The 16926-nt window shown below is 45.1% G+C and overlaps 1 protein-coding gene across 1 annotated transcript in view; it reads left to right on the forward strand.

The window, feature by feature from the left end:
* The first annotated feature begins 6810 nt into the window (after nucleotides 1–6810).
* The window catches only part of GALNT17 (polypeptide N-acetylgalactosaminyltransferase 17), a 215632-nt gene continuing 205516 nt past the window's right edge, over nucleotides 6811–16926 (forward strand). Inside the window, exon 1 of the mRNA XM_075518080.1 lies at nucleotides 6811–7293. Within this exon, the coding sequence (XP_075374195.1) occupies nucleotides 7056–7293 (238 nt within the window). The 5' untranslated portion in view covers nucleotides 6811–7055. The remainder of the gene's footprint in view (nucleotides 7294–16926) is intronic.

The raw sequence follows: 16926 nt of genomic DNA on the forward strand, positions 1-16926 counted from the left end.
GTTAAAATAGTGTATTATTTCCAGATGGTCAGCCCACCATTCATAATCACAGCAGGATAAGAGCTGCCCTAGCATGACTGTGCCATAGTTTAAGCACAAATCCAGTGCAAGAGATATCTTAATTATCTAAAAAAAGAACTACATGAAAAGACATAAAGAAGCAAGTATTCGTGCACACTGGCTTGTAAAACTCACACTAACTTTTTTTGTTGGTTTTCTTTATTTAAGATGGCACTCTGTATTTTTGACATCAGTACATGGAGAGCCCTCATAGATAAGGATAAAAAGCAGGTGTCAGTTTTCCATTGATATCTGTAGCTGCACCATGGCCAAGTCTTGAATATGTATCTTCAGGGCAGTCTCCATGACTCCGAACCAGTGTCCTGCCTCAGCACTGCTCTTGCTGGGGGGAGCAGGGTGCTGGGGAGAGCCATGCATTGCACCTCCAGGAGTCCATGGGTTCAAGAGAGGCTTTGAGTCTTGACCCTAAGCTGAATACTTGATATAAGGCATAAGGTAAGTTATTCTTGAGCATGAGCTGTAGCATCTAGAAAGTCCTCAGAGCCAAGCTTAATGAGCAGGGGAGAGAGGATCCTCTGTTTCTAGGATCTCTTCTGCAGTAACAGAGGCCAGATTGCTACAGGAAGCAAGATCAGGCTTTTAGGGAGAAAACTAAACCCTGAAAGGTTTTATTATATCCAAGCTAAATGACTTCTTGTTTACATCTTTGTTGCACTATCAGATCTGCACTTCTGACAGTCACAAGAAAGGCAACCCCAATGTTAAGAGGAACATGGATATATTGCAAATTGGCTTTGTGGATCTGTCTGGATTTCCCTGCTTTCCACTAGCATGGACGTGCTGCAGTGCTGAGGAAGGGGCCATCAGCTGAGTGTGTTAGCCTTGACCTTCAGAGGCTGGTAGCAAACTGAGCTCTTGTACTAAAGGCTCTTGGTTTGATCCTGGCCAGGTCGTTTTTGTCATCTCTTGATTTCCTTGGGAATTTAAAGCCTGCTTTTTCAAGGGTCTTTAGGTATCTTTTCGTTTGCACGTGTAACATGAAGAAACAATAGTGTTCTCTGGCTCAACTGAGATGTTCTGAAGGACTATGAGATGATTAGGTGCTGAAATAATACGGGCCATATAGGTATCTTCTGTAATAAAAAGAAGTAAGTGGGGAATTTTTTTCTAGTCACACAAAAAGTCAATATTTAAAACATATTTTCTTATTTTTTAATCATTTGTCAAAATTGCAGTGAACTTGCTCTTCTCCCTTCCCCCCTGTTTTTCAAGAAAGAAGCTGAAACATTTCTAACCAGCTTTAATAAGAATAGAGTAGACTAGAATAGACTATTTCAGTTGGAAGGAGAATGATCTAAGAATTAGATTCTGGTCATCAAGCTGAATACTGAAGTTCAAAGCAGCAAAACTGAAGAGCAGTTGAGCTTTAAGCTATGATTTTGCTTTTTCTGAGTGAGTTCTTTCATTTCTGAACTCAGTCAAGAGTTGCAGCCATTCTAGAGGCTTTAGAAATGCTGATCTTGAAAGATACTTATTGATAACCATTGCAAAGATCTCTTTAATATCCTTGAGGGAACCATAAAGCAATCTCATAAGCTCAAAGTACAATAAGTTGCTTGTTTTTTCACAGCATTTCCCTGATGTGTCAGTGATGAGCTGTCCGTACTCACAATCCGAACTTAAAAATTCATGAAATATGAATAGAGTAATTGTAATGTAGAACTAAATATGTTCCCAAACTTTGAAGATAAAACTGAAGAAAGTAACTTTTGTGCATTAGCTGTTCCTGTAGTGGAAGAAAATTTTAAGGCTGGAGATAGCAAGTTCACTCCTTGATGTTAAATACTTGCCTAAATTACTGTCAAAAATGAATCCAGAGAGAGCAGACAATGTGCCATCAACTTTTGAATGTTAGCTTCTGAAAAAAAAAAAAAATCTTTTTTTGTAAGTGCTTATTCATTTCACAAGATCAGGCCTCACGTGGCCAATAAACTGAGGGTACAGAGAAGCGTAATGGTGTTGACGACCCTTGCAATGCTAGCACTACTGTGTTTCCTGGAGCAGCGTGGGGACTGCAGTCTGCACGCAACGAGGCCTCATGCTGCAGGCCGTGTTGCAACTGCCCTTCCCGAACTGTTGCCAGCTCCGTGCCTCCTGCAGAAGCTGTTAGCACTTCATGGAGCAGATTCCTGCACGGAGAAGACACCAGTGTGAAAAATAAAGAGCCTGTAGGCCATATGAAGGCTCAAATTCACCTGACCTGATGGGGGAGGACTCTCTGAGGTGGTTTCAGGCAGCAAAGAAACAAAATTAAACCTGCAATTAAGCCTGAGAGAAAAAGGGAAGACTGGCAACTCCTGAGCATCACCTGAAGCCTGAAAACAAAGAAGAAACCCAATTGCACTAACTAATACTCCAGCCAGAACTTGAAGATTTTGAGGAAACAGCTCATGGCTTTAAACTGAACCCCAGTGGTTGGTTTGTTTCCCCCCCCCTGCAGATCATGGTTTTTATACAGGCATTTGAAGTCACAGAAAGGCTAATTTATCTAAAGCAATCCAAACACCTGCTTTCTTACGCTGGTGTTTACAAGGCTGGAAATGTAGAGGTTTAGATTTCCCTGGTCAGTGCAGGGCACCTCAGCAACACCCTCACTTGCTGCCAGCCCTGGGGGCAGGTGGGAGAGGACTGAGCTGGAGCTGAGGGGAAGGCACCTTTGCTGCCGGCTCTGGAGAACACACAATGCTGGCAGTGGCTCCAGTAAGTTGCAAGAAACCAGGTTTTTCTGCTTGGTTTACATCTACCAGAATGCAAAGAGAGTCTGTCCTGGATGTGTCATGGTATCATTCTACCGTCGTATACTTCCAAAGTGATCAGGATGAGATAACTTCTGGAAACCAAGTTATTTTTGTATTTTTAATTCTTCTTGTAACTGGCACCTAGTGTTCGCTGTATTTTAAGGAGCAGAGATTTTAGCTAAAGGATTAGTGTGTCATTAATCAATCCATTGAATATTCATGATTTAGTGGATTTTTTCTCCCACAGAAGAGGAGAAGTAATTATTTTGGCTAGCACTTGAAAAGTATGTGTGTGCTGTTGGTAGAACTCCACTGTATTGGGCAAAAATAGAATTTTTGTATTAGACATGCAAACTGATCTTCTCTCCCCAATATTGATAAACACCCTTCAGTTCTTCTTCTTCTCTATTTAGTAACAATGTCTCATGCTTTTTTTCGTGGGAATGTAATGAAAATGGAAAAAATTAGACACACCCCCCCCCCCAAAGAAAAAAACCAAAAAAACCAAAAAAACAAAAATCCACACACTGCAGTGGAGGTTGAGCTACTCCTTGCTGAAAGCCTGATTTAGAGAGTGGGGTCTTGAAAAACCTTTTCATGTTTATAGCAAACTACCATTTCGTATTTCTTATTTAAATTTTGTTCAGTCTCGCAGTGGTGCAAAGCTTAAATGACATACTGGTTGTGGAGCGTGTGGGAGGCTGGTCTCAAGGCTTAACGCCATAAAGCATAACCTTTCCTGGGCTCCTACAGCCATATCCCATTGGTGTCCATCGTCAGTGGACTTTTTGGTCCTTATTGTTTTTTGTTGTCTGCAGTGTGCTGCTTTCTCCCATGTCACTTTAGGGGAGTTGTAAAGGTATCCATTGGTAGAAAATACTGCAACTCTTGATGCAGATAGCATTAGGCAATTTGGAAATACGATAGAGTGGGCTAAGTCTCATGCAGAGCATGCTAGTCGTAGTTGCTTGGGACACGCTAAAGAGCACATGATGATTGGTGCTAATTTTTGGGGTTTTGGGCTCTAGCCGTTTCTAAAATCGTGATCATTGGGCCAGAAGTGATTGTAGGACATCTGAGCAAAACTGAAATAACTTCCTCTGAGTAAAAGAAATTAAGGGAAAATTGTTGCTGCTGCTGAGAGTAACAGAGAGTGGAAGGAGAGTGGAAGGAGTCCTGTGGAACATGTGATGTTGCAAACCAGTTCAGGAGAAGGGGATCAGTTTTTTATAAGGTGCCCCTTGACCCCCGAAAGACCAATGCTGATTCATATCAGGAGTTTTGCAAAGGCGAATAACGTGCCCAGCTGCATCTCCTCCCCACGAGGCCAGCAGTAGAAAACCTTTCTCCTCTGTAATGGAGATGTTTTGAAGCTGGGTTGGTGAACCTCCCAGGTGATGGCCGTTTGCTGTCAGCTAGCAGAGCTTCCAAGTCTGTACTGTTTAGTTCTACCCTTTATATAAAGAAAAGCAGCAACAACAACAGATACCTGGGAAAGTTTTTGAAGTTAATCCTCCCGGATAGGACAGGGGGGCTGTATGGCTAGCTGTTGAACATGTGTGTATTCTTAATTTTTAGTGCTCATGCTATTTCCCACACAGAGGGGTTTTTTTTTCCCTACAGGTTTTTGGACATGTTTATTTTGTCCTGGCATCTCTCATTGGGACCACACACTCTCACGGCGGCCAGGTGTCCTATAACTGTACACAGCAACACAAGGTCACCATAAGGTGAGTTGCAGCTTCCTCCCTCCCTGCTTTCTTTGGGGACTTCATTCTGCTCCTTTGTGGGGGTGGCAAAAATACTGTCCTTATCCTTCAGCAAGGAGCTGTTTCAAACTCTAGCGTTCGCTTTTTTTAAAAGATACTAAGATTTTTTTTTTTTTTTTTGCATTAGGGTCATATTATGTAATAGCCATGTGCCAAACTTCCTTAAACCTAGCTTTTTACAACCAGTGTTTTATAATTAAAACAGATCTTGCTGTTTCTGTGTAATGCAACAACGCTGACTTCAGTGGGAGCGCTGTGTAATGAAGGACTAGCAGGAATGGGTTTTCTTTATGTGAGACTGCTTTAAAGTAAGTAGCAGGTAGTTTTCCATTTGGACGAGTATTTCTGCTTCTGAGGGACTGAGGCCACGTGGCTTCCCTTTTTGGTAAACAGCTCTGCAAAGTTGTGTTGGGTTTTTTGTGTGTGTTGGGTTTTTTTTAAGTGCTTTTATTGATAGAGGGGAAAAAAAAGATCTTGGTTGACAACTCTGGAAACAAAACTCTTCTGTTTATCACATGCCAAAACACCCCAGAAGAACCCCTAAACCTGCAGGTGTCACGATAAGTTTCCCCTCAGTGCCAGCAAAAAGCTTTCATGGATTTCAGGAATCTGTAAGGTAGTTCTAGCTTCATGTCACCAAAATCATTCATGGCTTTACCCTCTTAGTGGAATAATAAACCTGGGCGTGGATGATGGACTGAGCATGTTATTTTAGGGTCTGACTACGAATTATGTGCCTGTCTCCCTTCTTCAGGATTGTAGCAGGGTCCTGGGTCTGAATGTAGAAAGCGTAAAAGATTTCATGTGCAGCTAGTACTAAATTAAAACTCCAAATCCTTTAAAGCAATTTTAGGTTTGTTTCCATGGCATTGATTTTTTTTGTTTGTTTTTTTTAATTATGGCTTGAAGGTGAGAGGGGGTATTCTTACATCTTGAACAGTTGCCTTGTAGGATACAATGACTCAACGTTGTCTGAATTTCTAATCCGTTTTCATGTCATCTTTGTGAAAAGCAGGGTTAACTGTGGCAACTGGGTAAAGCTCTAAATAGATGGGTTTATTGTGGTTGTTCAGTAGTAGCTGTCTCTCAGATGAGGATATTCGGTATTCTGGCATTAAAACTTTGGATTTGAATTCTAGTTTGTGACGTTTAACACCTACCTCCTTTTAATGTTTGAAGTATAGAAGATCCTTGCTAACCACCTAGGTGACAGCTCTAAAGCTATTCCCTTGCACTGACACAGAGTATTTGTGGAGACACATAGGAAAGCCGCATGGCTTGCTTCACGTGTGATCAAATGCCTGGGTAGAGAAAGCCACCTTTCCCGGTGAGAGGCTAGAGCTTTCATCCAGGAAAGCCGGGTAACGAAGTTCACGAAGGGACCACGCATCAGCCTGGAGAGCGGTGAAACTTTGTGGAAGTGAATGGCAAACGCGAATTATTCGCGACGATGCCTTTCTACATGGAACGGTGTTTTACCCAGCTGGGCGGCAGAGCTGCTCCCTTACCGCACGGGCGGCGGCGGAAACGGTCGATGCCCGGGCACGCCGTCCGCCGCCGTCCCTGGCGGGGGGAGCTCGGCCCCGCCGCTGCCCTGCTCGGCCCCGCCGCGGCTGCGCTGCCCCCGAGCACGCGGCTTCGAGCGTCCCTCGCCGCGCTGCGCCCGCGCCGGGCTCGGGCCTCCAGCCCGGGATTTCCCGGCAGCCGGGCCGCGGCGGGGCCGCTCTCCGCAGGCGCGGGCGGTGCGCGGAGCGGCGCTTGCCGCAGCCTGCCGGCCCTGCGCGCCCGCGGCGGGTCGTGGGGCGGGGGCATCCGCCGCGGTGACTTTCCCTCTCCCCTCTCCCCCCCTCCCCGGGCGCCGAGAGGGGCGGGAGCCCCGCGCCGCTCCGCGCCCGCCCCCTGCTCCCCCCCGCCCCGCCGCGGTGCAGCCGGGCGGCGGCGGCGGCGGCTCCGGCCGGGGCGGGGCGGCAGCGGCCGGCGGGGCATGCCCCGTCCGCGCCGCGCAGCAGCGGCCCCGCGCCCCCCCGCGCGGCCGGCGGAGGCAGGGGCGGCGGCGGCGCTGCCGCAGGGCTCTTCGGCCCCGCGGCCGCCCCGGAGCCGAGGCGCGGGCGCCCTGCGCGGGGCATGAAGTTGCGCCCGCGGCAGCGCGGCGGCGGGCGGAGCGCGGCGGGCGGCCCCGGCGGCGGCGTCTCCTCTGCGGGGCCGTAGCCCGGGGCGGGCTCCGCCGCGCCTCGGCGAGCGGCGCCCCTCCTCGCCGGCGCCCCTCCTCGCCGGCGCCCGCAGCCCTCCGCTCCCCGCCGCGGCTCGTCCGGCGAGCCCGGGGCCGGGCTGGGGCGCGCCGCTCCCCGCGCAGCCCCCCGCGCCGCGCGGCGGCGTGGGATGTGCGCGCAGCGGCGGGCACCTGCCGGCCTGCTCCCCTAGCCCCTGCAGGCAGCGCGGCGGCTGGCGGTGCCCCTCGGGAAGTTTGATGGCTTCTTTGAGGAGAGTCAAAGTCCTGCTGGTGTTAAACTTGATCGCGGTGGCCGGCTTCGTCCTCTTCCTGGCCAAGTGCAGACCCATCACGGCCAAGAGCGGGGACTCCTTCCATGACATCCATCCCAGGGCAGAAGTGGCCAACTTGACAGCCCACGGCATCGGCTCCATCCAGGATGCAGTGCTGAAGAGACTCTCCCTCCTAGAAGATATAGTCTACAGGCAGCTGAACGGTAGGAATAGTTCTCCTGCTCTTAACGCCTTTTGGGTACGGTCGCGGGTGGAGAATCGAGGCAAAAAGCGGGCGCAGGGCTTGCTTGAAGTTCGCGTGATAGGACCGTGCTTTTTCCTGTATTATCATGCAAACGGAGTCTCAACGGACTGAATCAATTTAGTACCCGATTTCCAAGTTCCGTTTGTGTTTAGAGCTCAGAGTACCTTGCACAGGATGGGAGGAAATCCTAATAACATAATGCTGCCTTTCAGGTTTATAGCAGTGGTCAGGAAATTACAGTGTCATGATTTCTGCATCAAATGAGGGGGTGTTCAGCCGGCGAATACGGGTTGGAGCAGCACTCTGTATATTGATTCAGGGAATGGCTTTTACTACTACAGAGTTGGTTTTTTGGAAGCGAGTTTTTGAACGGCTGAAGTATGTTGCATCGTTCGAGTGCAGAAGGTCAGAAAGCAAAATGCACTTTCTCTAATAAGTTAAGCAAACTATTTAGTTTTTCCTATGGCTCAGCATTGACAGCTGCTAATTAAAAGCTCAAGTAATGCTTCTCTTTATAGTGTAGTGAAGGGATTTCTATTAAAATCTCACCAGGTTCAGTAGTTCTGAGATGTAGAAAGGGAGTTTTAAAGATGCCGTGTGGGATAAAAAAACATGTTGTAAAGATGTAAGAAATCTAGGTGAGGTATCCAATTAAAACACTGACTGTGGAAGCTAATTTTTTTTAAAATTGTTCCCCATAGATTCACAACTGGGAATGTAATCTCAATCAAGAGTCCTGTTTATTGCTTCCAATCTCTGTAGCTTTAACGACTGCAAGTTTTCGTGTATCAGAATTAGCAGAGTTAATGTTTTTGGCAATGTCAGTGTGATTCCCTCAGCGTGAGTTTTGAATATGAAGCTAATGCACAATTCTGTGCCGTGTTGAACCGAAAGCTGCTGTGCGCTGTGTCTCCGAACTGAATCAGAGCTATTGCTGATGGTACTTCTTCACCGAGGACGTGAGGCAGGTGCAGGAATGAAGCGTACCTTTCCTGGTGCATAGTAGTTGTCTCAGTGTCTGTGCTTTGGGGAAGGCGCTGTACAAAATGAGAGGCACTCAGCTGAGTAGGAAAGTGTTCTTTATATTGCTACTTTATATACTTGCATGGAAAACCTGTCCTGCCTATGAAAGTGTCTAGCACTGCAAGATGTTGAAGCAGCACTGTTGGGTGATAAACAAGGTAAAACAAAAGAATAACAGGGAATAAGGTAGAAAGCTGGGTGTTATTTACAGTCAAACTGTGAAACTGGCTGCTTCTGGATATTGCTAGGGCAGAAGTTTCCAGGAAGATTTGGGCACTTATTTAAAAAGGGGCAATAGCTGCAGTTCAAGACAGGAGACCTCATACTAGGACCTTGGTACTGGACAAGTAGTCACGATGCTGTCTACCCTTCTCGCAAATACAGAGGGAGAGCTGAAATCATGACTTGTTACCCTTCTTCCTTGGAGATTAACGTGGGACTCCATGCTCCAGTGTGCTCTGGGGGCTGCTTTTGGAGCTAGCTGGTGCTTGTAACAGGAGCCGCGAGCACAAGGACAGCTCTGAATATGCTGTCTCGTCTGTAGGCTGCTGTGGGCACTTGGAGTATGTTTACGGTGCAGTACAGGAGTCTGCTTAGTGCTGAAGAGCAGTCATGCATCTAAAGACCAGGGGAGGCAGAGAGGTAATAGATATGTTGCCCATATCACAAACGTTTTCTTAGGGCAGGAAGAAAGCTGAGCACATAAATGTGACATCTTGTCTGGCCTCCGCATACCGGGGTGATTTATAGCAACACTGATGAGTCTGGCTAAAAAATAGCTCTGGCATAGTGGTTATGTAACTTTGGGTCAAGTATATATTTGGTACATGTGATTTTTAGAAAAGTATGATGTGTTCTGTTCTCTGACTGATGTCTGTCTGTTGTGCTTCAGCAAGACAAGGGTTTAGAGCAAGATCTGGGGGGCCAGGTGGACCCCCATCACCACCCACCGGCACTAAAAGGAAACAGTCAGGTGTGGTGAGACAGTCCACAGGACTGAGGATGCGGAGGCAGCTGGACCGGCTTCGCCACCAGGAGTTTTCTGTGCCTGAATCGGCATTCATTCTGGGCACTTGAAGTATACCTAAAAGCTAAAATCCTAGTGCCCACCTGAATTCTTGAATTATGCAAATATGAGCTCGCTTCTTTTTTTTTTTTTTTTCCTCCTCCTCTTAGGATAGGGAAGTTGCATGCTGGTGTGAAGTGTCTAACAAAACCCACCATATGCTCTTAGACAAGCTCCCTGCAAAATGCATCCACCGAGATAGTTCTCTGTTGCATAAGGTGTTTTGTTTTAAATCTGACCTGTGGTTTAGCACATACAAAGTGTTAGAATATGGTATCCTATGGCATAGCACGTGGAAAGCTGCACCTCAGGGAGGATTGGGAAGTGTTTGGCCAAAGAGAGAAACGAAACCATAGTTTGGGTGCAATCAGCTATGGATTTTTTCTGCGTTATAGGACTTGGCTGGATTTCAGTGGGAGTTGAAGCCACCTTTAAAAAACTGAATGTCTTAAAAAGCTCCATTCTGTAAAGATCAAATGAGCAATCTGATTGTACCATTGCTGTGTTTTTGTTTTTTGAATCATGTAGTGTAAAGCATATTGGAAATAACAGCTCTCTCTGGTATGGCAACCCTCATTTTCTATGTTATGTGTATTTATTTCTGTAAATGTTGGCCATGAAAACAAGCTAAACAACACTGCCTCAGGTCTGGTAAAGGAACTATTTTACACAGTCATTCCTTTTGAATGACATTTCTCTGCAGTGCCATTCTGGAAATAGCACTGGGTCCCCTCTTAGTCCTCTTTGTGCAAGAAGAGCTGTCCCAAACGTGGCCCAGTCTGCCTCCTACAATGACTCCTCACTTTCCAGGTGATGCACCTTGCTGGTCTTGTAGTGTTTTCCAGCCACTGTTAGCTGGGGTTGCAGCTGCACAAAGTTATGTCATGTCAGCCGTGGGACGCTTGTGTCAGGTGGTGGTTGAAAGAGTGCCTTTGGGATGCTGAATGGGATCGGGGAGTCATCACGGCAGACGGTGGCCTTGCTTAGTTTTCTCCTCATAATTCATAAAGTATCTGTGAGAAGACTTGGCTTTGTCCAAATTTGTCTATTCGGTCTTCTTTTGGCCTAAAACTGATTGGGAGTTGTATGCGTGCTTTGTTCTTTCTAAAAGTTTATTAGTTCCTTAGTTCATTGCACAAGCCTTGCGGGTTTACTTTTTGCTTTTCTGTTGCTTTTTGCTGGTCTCTAATTGGATGGCTCCCACGGTTGCAAAGAAGTACAAGGGTGCCCTTTGAAATGGAGTGATTTGTATGTGCACGCATCTGAGAATTCAGAGGGTTTTTAATTTCTGTAGTCACTTTTATGGATGGAATTTTCTTGTTCAGCAGATGTTCAGAGAAAGCTAATGAAGGCCTGGAAGGAATGTGTGTGTTTTACTCTGGATATTAACTACAACTTGTCTTTTTGATCCAGACCTAATTTTTTGTGTGCTGACATTTACGTAAGCAAAAATTGTGGTCCAGATTATCCTCCAGCTTTACAGAGATTCACACAAATGAACTTTCCAGTTGGGTCTACATTTACAAAGAGAGGGTTTCTGTGCTTACATGGCAAACTAGTTAGCTAGTAAGGAGCTGGAGTGAATCAGAAGACTCGTAAGAGAGCATTCAGCTTCTGCCGCAACCATGGGCTTCCTGGGGAGTGCTGGGAAAACTCTTTGATTTACCCAACCCTCTCTCTCCGGAGAAGTTTGTCAAATAGTGCGTTTGTAGGATCCTGAGACAGCAAAGGTGGGCGAACTTTTTAACATCAAAGTAGCATATAGGATGAGTGACATGACTTGAAGAAAGCTGCAGTTTGCCTCGTGAAACAGCATACAAAGATTTTGCTCACCATAAGGCTCCTCTCCACGGCATGGGTTGCATGCCCGTTGCATGGTGAGAAGCTGCTCATCTCCCCTCCTACAAGTAATGGCCTTGGGAGAATTGCCCAGGTAGCTTTTGTCTGGCTGTGTTTCTTCTTCCTTGAACTCTTACATTACTCTCCTCCACCTCCCTTTGTCCTCTTGAAGTTGTGCTTGATCCCACTCTGGGTGTAGGAAAGGGAAATGTTTGTGGCAGTGCAGCACCCATTCACCCCCCTCCTCAGAAGGAGAGAGGATAAGGCTGGTGCATTCCTTCAGTGGTGCCTGCCCAAGGCAGGAGAAGTGTTGAGAAGCTGGGCATCTGCTGCTGAGGCACCGAGAGGCTGGTGGGATGTATAGGGTCCATAAGCAGGTTTCCTTACGTGTGCAGAGCACTGGGGCTGCACCAATGTTGAGTATTCATCCCAGGTAGCAGGAAACAGCCTGGATCCGTTCTTGTGTGTTTTTGTCTCTAACCTTCTGAGTCTGATCCTGCCCAAAAGTGGGCAGTCCCCTGTTTTAAGCCCTGTTCGCCAGAAGCTCTTGAAGTCGATATATAAATAGTTTAGTCATTAAATAGTGCTGCTAGTTTGAGAATAAGAAGTGCAGGAGGGAGATGACTCTAAATAAACCCTTGATTTGCATGTGGGGAAGCCATCATCCATATCTACCATAGCTGAACACCTTAAACAAATAGAAGCAGATCAGTTCTGTGAACTAAGGAACCTTCCACCCAGCCACCTCCCAGGTGTGCTGGGGTAAACGCCTCCATGTCTACTTGTGCATGTTCAGCAGAGGTCTGGGTCTTAGATTAAAGCCTCCAAGGAGCGTGAAGGCTATAAACTCCCTCTCTGGTGCTTTTTGGTTGATACACAACAACAGCTGAATCTAGTAAGCACTCAGCTGCCTGGAAGCCAATGAGACAGGAATGATGTGGCGTCTTTCTGAGTAGCGTGAAAAAAAATATAACAATTCTTTACTTCAAGCTAAATATTAGTAAGACAGAAAACACTGTAAAGGGCACTGCTGACTCATCCTAAGCTCTTCTTTTAAATTTTATTTTGTAAACTTGCAAAAGATTATGTATAAGATCAGGGAGAATAAAAGCTATTTGCAAATTGTTGTAAATGAGAGGCCAGTGATGAAGAAGGTCAGAAAATGAGTGAGCAGAGAGGGTTTTTCCCTTCATGCTAAAGAAGTGCACAGAGAGTAAACTGCTGCTTTACCAAGTGTTAAAAGTTGAAGAGGAACTTTAAATTCCTTGGTGGTTAAATAAGCCTATGTTCATTTTTTTAAACAAGTTGCATCTGTGCTTTTGCACATGGAATTATTTGCACATGCTGAGATATGAACAAGTGCATGCCGGCAGCCTCCCTGCATACAGATTGTGCTCTTGTCTGCTTATCCAATTAGGAAATTAACTTTGTGAGGATTGCATATGGACATTGAGGCTGATACTTCAACACAGCCTTTTGCATGGTCTTGCTATCCCCCTTGTAAAATGGCACTTAATTAACTTAGAACACTTTAGAGATATGTGGATTTACTTCCCATAAGGATAAGATAATGCTTATCTTCTATAACACTTATCATCCTCAAAGTACATTACAAACTTAGCTAACTACTGACTATAAAAATTATGTATGTAAATAAGGCAGATTAAAAGTGGTTCTATCAGCCGTTTAGTAATATGTAATAGCGTTACACTCACAGACTAGTAATATTAAGATTTTAACAGGTAGGTAATATATTAACTAAAATGCTAAGAAATTCTCTGATTAAGATAAACCACTAAATGTAAATAATTGAGAGTAGGGAAGTGCTGTTTGTAGGCAGAAGGGCCCAAACTTTAATTATGTTAATGAGATGAAATAGCTCTTTATATGAGCACAGCCTTGCTGGGTGAAATCCTTTGATATAAGAAATGATGATGTGGAGATAAAGTGATATGCTATGGGGATGTGACTACTGTATTAACTGATGGGTATCACACAGGATCTGAGATGCTCTTTCCCTGTCTGCCCCACTACCATGGTGTTTCTGAAGTAGAAACTAACTGTATTATTTTATATAGCCTTATATAGCTACTTGATAAAAATTGCAGTTAATATTTATTATATACCTAACAGATCTGGGTGTCGTATTCCCCATTAGGAATAATGCATATTATCCAGAGTCAGTGCATGCTTTTAGAAGTTCTCAGCTTAAACTTACTAACTGCAGGAGAGTGGTCTGCATAGGCTTGAGACACCTGAGAGCTGCTGTCTGTAAATTATTCTTATCAGATTCATGAAAATTGGGTCTGATACTGATCAAAGAATGAATAAAAGAGATACTTCTTAGAGAAATAATAGAGTTAAAAGATGAGGCTTCAGATAGTCATTTGGAAGCGTCTGGAAGCTTAGACGTTAACGTGACATTTAGTTTACAACCCGGCTGACTAGGAACTGATAGATAATTTTTATTTTCGATAGTTGTTTGGCATCATCATCCGAATATTCACTGTCATTGGCAGTGAATGAGTAATAAGCCACTAACACATTTATCATGCAGAGACAACACAAGATTCGGGAGATGCAACAGCAGTGACTAGAAAATAGTGACAAAGTTGATGTTTTATTCTTGCATATTAATTCAGGTCTGCCCAAATAGAGAAACAGAACCTTACCTCGATGATAAAATTTACAAAGGTACATTAGATTTACGCTACCAAGTTAGTTAGGCAGATTTTAGGAATATTTTTATAAGGATAAAAAAAAGTGATGTAATTATGTGAATTACAGTATTATTTCCAAGCCTCAGTCTGGATCAGTGGTGTACTATTGTGTTTCCAGTAAGAGACATTTGGAATTGGATGCGTTTGGCAAAACATGGGCATCTAGTGACATTTCAGTGCCTGAAGGCATCCTGCCTGGCTTCCAGCTGCCACTCCAGAAGGGCACGACTCAGCCGTCGGTGGAGTGTCACATCTGCTGGGCTCGCGCAGCATCTTGGATACCCCGAGGCCTTTCGGATGGCAGCAGGCATTGCTGAGACGACGGAGTCCCACACTTGCCGGCTTGAAGATCTTCCGCTTTGATCAGGGAGGACAGACAGATGAAGATGGCTTTAGGCATGTGCTGTCAATGCGCTTGAATTTTGGGGAGTCCTTCTGGTCTACTCTTGGCCACCATCTTCCCTCATTACTTCTCTCCTGGCAGAAAGCGCATGCATTTCTAATAAGAAAATGCTGTGTGCAGCCTGTGAGCAAATCTACCTGTTAATAACACATAGCACAAAAGAAAATAGAAATGAGCCTTCTCAGGTAATTAAAAAGGTTTTACTCATTTTCTGATTTATGCCGCTAATCTTTATCTAAAACTGAACAATCTGGTCCAGATGTTACAGCAGGCTGGCAGGCTGCCAGTTCCTGGCTCCTACAGGTATGCCTGGATCCCAGGGTAGGTGAGGACGTTCTGCATGTTGAAATATTAAACTTAAAAGGGAGACTTTTTTTTGTAAGATGTCCTTATGGAAGACTGCAAAGGGCTGTTCAACCTGAATACGCATAGTATTGACTCTGCTGTGAGTCAACAGCAGTAATTCAACTTCAGTAATGTATCCTAGCGGTACAATATTATTTTTCCTAAACAGTTTTGAGAGTACTAGCAACCGTATTTTCTAGCCCCCAATCCCCGTGGTCAAATTTCTTCAAGAAATTGTCGAATGCTTTACATCTCATTGCTACAAGCGTAGCTAGTTCTGCCTATAAATCTAATAGCTATCGACCCACGTTCTGACATTCACTGACGGTTATCTAAAAATAATGCGGTAATGATGCAATGAGAGCCCTACGTAAAACATTACGTGCAAGGAGAGTGCTATGCTGAGCCTCGCTCTGCTGTCACTGAGCAATTACACACCGTGCTTCTGATGCAGTCTTAGGGCTTTGATGCTTGTGTCAGTGAGGAGATGCAAAGTTATCTGAAAAAGACAGACAATTCCCTAAAATCAGGAGTGAATTGGATAAAAATCACGGTTTGCTTTTTCCTTTTTAAAAACCCGATGATCTGTGCTCACATGCCTCTCGCTGTGTAATGAGTACCAGTTCCTATGATACTGCCCTCCCAGGGATTCGCTCCCTGTGATTCACTCTGGTACCTGGTACCCACGGACAGCGATGCTAAAGGCTATCTGCCGTATTACAGCACTTGTTCAGTCTTGGAACAGGAAGTACCTACAGCTTCACAGGATCTGTAATATTGTCGTGGTTTAGCCCCAGCCGGCAACTAAGCACCACGCAGCCGCTCGCTCGCTCCCCCTCGGTGGGATGGGGGAGAGAATCGGAAGAGCAAAAGTAAGAAAACTTGAGGGTTGAGATAAAAACAGTTTATGGAATAGCCCTTTGGTCAGTTTGGATCAACTATCCTGGCCGTGTCCCCTCCCAGCTTCTTCTGCACCTGGCAGAGCACGGGAAGCTGAAAAGTCCTTGACTAGTACAGCAACAACTAAAACATCTCCGTATTATCAACACTGTCTTCAGCACAAATCCAAAACATAGCCCCATACCAGCCACTACGAAGAAAATTAACTCTCTCTATCTCAGCTGAAACCAGGACAAATATGGGAGTAATATGGTAACTCTTGGTAAATGGATTTTTCGGGATCTTCCTAGGTTGTCCGACCCAGGCTGTTGTGTAAGAGCACCACTCTTCCTGCTGATAGGGAGAATGAAAGATCTCTTAAAGCTGGGGCTGTGTCATACATAGTAAATCACCACTTCTTACTGCACAGCTGGCATGCCTTGTTGCACCTGATTACTTAATTTTAGCACAGTAAAACCAACTGTGTGATGTGTCAGCATTTGATGCCGAGGAAGGAAAGGGAATCCTTGGTCCCTCTTCTCTTTAGTTCCCTCAGTTTACATGCAAGTGGAAATGTCTCGTGTTCCTTCCCGTGGTTTGAAGTACAATTGCTCAGCACTAGCACTTCTCTGGGGGCTGGTAGGGAAAGGCTCTGGGTGGGAAGGCAGAAGAGCTGGGCTCTGCTCTGTGCTGCCTTTGGGCCCTTGAGCATCCTTAGTCTCCCTGACTCCATTCCCCAGCACCCGAATGGGATACAGGATTTTCTTTTCTCCCATCTCCTCTACGTAACAGTAAGGCCTTTTTGTGTTTGTAGGCAATGGAAATCCAAATTGCTTTTCCTTGGCGTGTCTAAGTGCTGCTGAGATACAGAAAGTGGAAAACCATTACAAGAGAAAAGTCAACAGTGGATTAACAGACACCAACAGTGCCTTGGCTGAGTTATTTTGGGGATGTCCTCAAGCTGCAGAGAGCATAAGAGGCTCAAGCAAGGTCTCTTACCTGATGGTCATCAGATTTTATTTAACCTTTGTTTTAATCTTCATTTGCTCGTGTAGTATTTTGGGCAGTGTAACAGCCCAAAATGGTTGTGCATGTTCTCAGAGCATAAAAATGAAGCGAGAAGGTTAATTTTAAAATGTAACAATTAGAATTTCTTTCTGGGTCTTTGCCTATATTACACCTTAAATTAAATCATGAGAGCACTCATATTTGTGCCCAATTACTACAGATTCTTCCAAAACAATTGCTTGATCATACTATAAAAACACAAAGCAAAGGAGGACAAAAAAAAAGTGAAAAGCCATTTAATGATATTTT

Source organism: Mycteria americana, chromosome 15 (assembly GCF_035582795.1).
Source record: "Mycteria americana isolate JAX WOST 10 ecotype Jacksonville Zoo and Gardens chromosome 15, USCA_MyAme_1.0, whole genome shotgun sequence".
Taxonomy (NCBI): domain Eukaryota; kingdom Metazoa; phylum Chordata; class Aves; order Ciconiiformes; family Ciconiidae; genus Mycteria; species Mycteria americana.